At 27.7% G+C, this 3421-nt stretch overlaps 1 protein-coding gene across 1 annotated transcript; it reads right to left on the bottom strand.

Annotated features, from left to right (window-relative positions):
* Positions 1-373: 373 nt before the first annotated feature.
* On the bottom strand, positions 374-2968 carry LOC124368588. Its single transcript, XM_046825831.1, has 3 exons — positions 2788-2968; positions 1889-1954; positions 374-872 (listed from the first exon to the last, which is right to left on the bottom strand). Exons 2-3 carry the CDS (start codon positions 1949-1951, stop codon positions 546-548), a joined length of 390 nt encoding a protein of 129 aa, XP_046681787.1. The 5' UTR covers positions 1952-1954; positions 2788-2968; the 3' UTR covers positions 374-545.
* Between the last annotated feature and the right edge of the window lie 453 nt (positions 2969-3421).

Genomic DNA, 3421 nt, shown 5'->3' on the forward strand with positions numbered 1-3421 from the left:
AATGATAAAAACTAAGCACGTTTATTTTATTTTTGTTGATAAATTAAATAGTTTTTAAAATATCGCGATAGATTCCAATTTCTGTAAATTTTTAGAGCCGGATACATCAAAACGGTTTTGAATGTTACCACAATAAACAATTTTACACATTTAATAACGCTGTCACAAGGATAAACTCTGTTAAGACCTTATTTGTTGTTGCAGGATTGTGTGAGATATCTCTTTTATTGTAAGCATTTTTATGACACAATTTGTCATAATTTAAGATAAAATTTAATTCGTTTTTATTGTTTTACAAAGGCTAAATTCCACATGTTATAATGATTAGTGGAAACCTGGAAAGGTCTTAGGTAGGCCCAATAAAAAGAAAGTCTGTAATAATATTAATTCTTTTATGCTTCATTCATGAATATATTTTTTTTCTAGTGCTAAATAAAAAATTAGATAGGGAGATCCCTATTTAATGAGATCTCCAACTAAAAACCATGTATGTGCAAGGGGAAAGGTAACACTTAGGTGGTTTCGCTAGTCATTCCTTCAGGCTTTCAATAGAGTGCATGAGCTGCTGGGAGGTAGTATGGTTGTGGTGGCATATACGGAGGGTAGGGATACTGTGGATATTGGCCTCCTGCGGGTTTGCCAACAAACCCTTGGCCCATATCACCATAGCCTCCACGGCCATGACCTATACCTGCGCCTGCGTGCACTCCTAGCAGATTTGCACCGATCCCGAGTCCGAAAAGCGAGTCCAAGGAACGCAGAGAAACCCCTTTATTCTTTGGGTTTGCTCCATGTTTTTTTAGTTCTTCTAAAGCTGGGATCACGATGCTAGATGTTGTGGGAAGTGTTTCTATGGAGCTGTAGTCTTCTTCCTGAAAATGATAAATATAGTATGTGTGTGTATGTACTATATAAATATCAACAGGTACTAAAATATTGTTGTCTACATGTAATATTATATGCATAAGTGCTACTGTCACATTTTTTTATATCAATAAAACTATTGATATAATGATCATATTTTTCATTAATGCATTGTATACATTCTCTAAGTGTCTATATATAAACTTCTCTTATCATAATCAAAATCATAATTTTTCAGTTTGTAAAAGAGTTCAGAAGCGAAAATAGGGCCACGTGGCCCTTCCTTGCATTTAATACTCAAAAAGCAGCTTTTTTATAATGTAAATGTAATAAATAAATATAAATAAAATGAAAAGAATTTGATATTTATTCCTATTACATAAAATACATATTTATTACTGTCCACTTTTTCTGAAATGTAGTATTATTTATCATAATTACTCAGACATTTTATAATAGATACCTACATAGTTATATTTATTTAAAATAAACGTAAAGTATATGGTTCCAAAGATATTTTACATCTTTATTACATATTATAATGACACCATGAAATATAGTTTAATATGAGATGCCTCAGTTTTTAATTCTATATTACTGCCAGGCACTGTCTCTTAATCATTAAACAAAATTAAACGTTGCTCATTGTATAGTTTGTAAACACATTTTAGTTTTTGGGAAACTCAAAGATATGGATATTCCTGTTATAATGATATTCCATGACTTTCCTCGTACATAAGTACGATTTCAGGAGGCTAATGATACCGCTTATTAATGCTTACATATATTTAATGCCTAATAAATTTGAAAATAAATTTAATGGTCATAAGGCATCAAAATAAACATATTAACTTTCTAAACAGTTTGTATTCTCTCCGGTTAACCTACTGTTGTGTATGGATTACAAGCTTTGCAAATAAATGTATTACCAATATATTTTTAACATAAATATTCATTTACGTTGAAATTAATGGAAAATAAAATCATATAAATCTAGAAATATAATAACTTAAATATTACTTACCGTTGTATCGCTGCAAACAATCGCTACCACCAGGCAGAAACAGATAAGTTTCTTAAACATCATTTCCTGTAACAACAACTTAAATATCATTTCCTGTAATTACTTAAACATCATTTTCTCTAACAATAACATAAAAGATAGTTCGTTTTATTATCGTATCTGTAATATTTTGACTTTTTGCTCCTAATAACAATGATAAACAGTCGCTAAAGCTCAAATCCCATGGAGTGGCATGCTTCATCACCAAACTGCTGCAAGCAATATTTCAAATCTTTGTTATTTTACGAGATATTGTGCAAACAGTGGCATAAATAATATTACTATTGTAATATATTTGAGTTATTAGGTTTATATAAAAAACTAATTACAAAATATAATTATATCACTTATATAGGTATGATTTAATATTAGACAATACAAAAGTAAATATAATTTCTTAAACCATATTTGGGTAAATATTTATTTCACTGCTTTCTTTATACTGTATATAAGTAAATAAAATACAATAGCATATTATTCCATAGTTTTTCCTGTTCGTTATTCTTGGAATTTTTTGTTTCATTTGGACTTTAATATTTATGTAATTTATTAAGAAATGTTCACTTTTATATACAAACAAATAATAATAACGCTATAATTTATTTTAATTTACTGTAAATAATTTACAAAAATATATATTATAATTCAAAAATCTTTGTAAAATTCACATTAGAAAGTTTAATACGGAAGGTTAATATAATTGTAGTTTATTATAGTTTCACAATGGTTTTTTCCAAATTAGTTGTCGATTATCCAAAAAATCTGTATCAAATGATATAGAAACAGGTCAGATATAAAATAAATATAATGTAGAAAATTTCAATCTGACAAAAAATATTATATAAATTATAACTACTTACGTGGTGTATTCTTGAGCAAGTGAATCGAGACTGAATGTAATCAGAAGTATATTGTCTCTTACTGAATGGTACAAAAGAAAACCATAAATATCCCGTGACAGTTGTGATATCATGAACAGAGACTTTCCATTGTTTTTAGCCTGATTGGCGTGACGAATAATTTATGTTTCTTGTTCCGCTATTGGAAAAATACAAATGCTTAAATTAATAACGCTCGATATCAGTATAGTTGAACAGAATTTAATAGTTTTAGTGTTGGTTTCTATAATTGAAACCTTATCGGACCAGTATGAAAGTAATTAAATATAATCATACGATGTTTTTCATAGTTTAACACAAAAAGTTGAATTTTCTAGTTTAAAAACTAAAAAATAATGAATATAAAAGAGCTAAATAGAATTAAAATAAAATATATTTTCTCATCATATCTATAAATCGTGTATCTTGAGTAGTAGTCAAGAAACACAAGCACCAAGGGTCACATTTTAAATATATATATATATATATATATATATATATATATATATATATATATATATATATACATAGTTTGTAATTTATGTTGAGTTAATAAAACAAAACATTAACGAATTTTCAAATAAATATACTTTTGGTTTCTAATGGGCGCCATTTT

Source organism: Homalodisca vitripennis, chromosome X (assembly GCF_021130785.1).
Source record: "Homalodisca vitripennis isolate AUS2020 chromosome X, UT_GWSS_2.1, whole genome shotgun sequence".
Lineage (NCBI taxonomy): Eukaryota > Metazoa > Arthropoda > Insecta > Hemiptera > Cicadellidae > Homalodisca > Homalodisca vitripennis.

Excerpts from the sequence above, each read along its gene's own strand:
- LOC124368588 (XM_046825831.1), bottom strand. The coding sequence starts at position 1,951 with ATGATGTTTAAGAAACTTATCTGTTTCTGCCTGGTGGTAGCGATTGTT. Across the intron at positions 873-1,888 it reads TTGTTTGCAGCGATACAACG|GAAGAAGACTACAGCTCCAT; the intron begins GTAAGTAATATT and ends TATCATTTTCAG.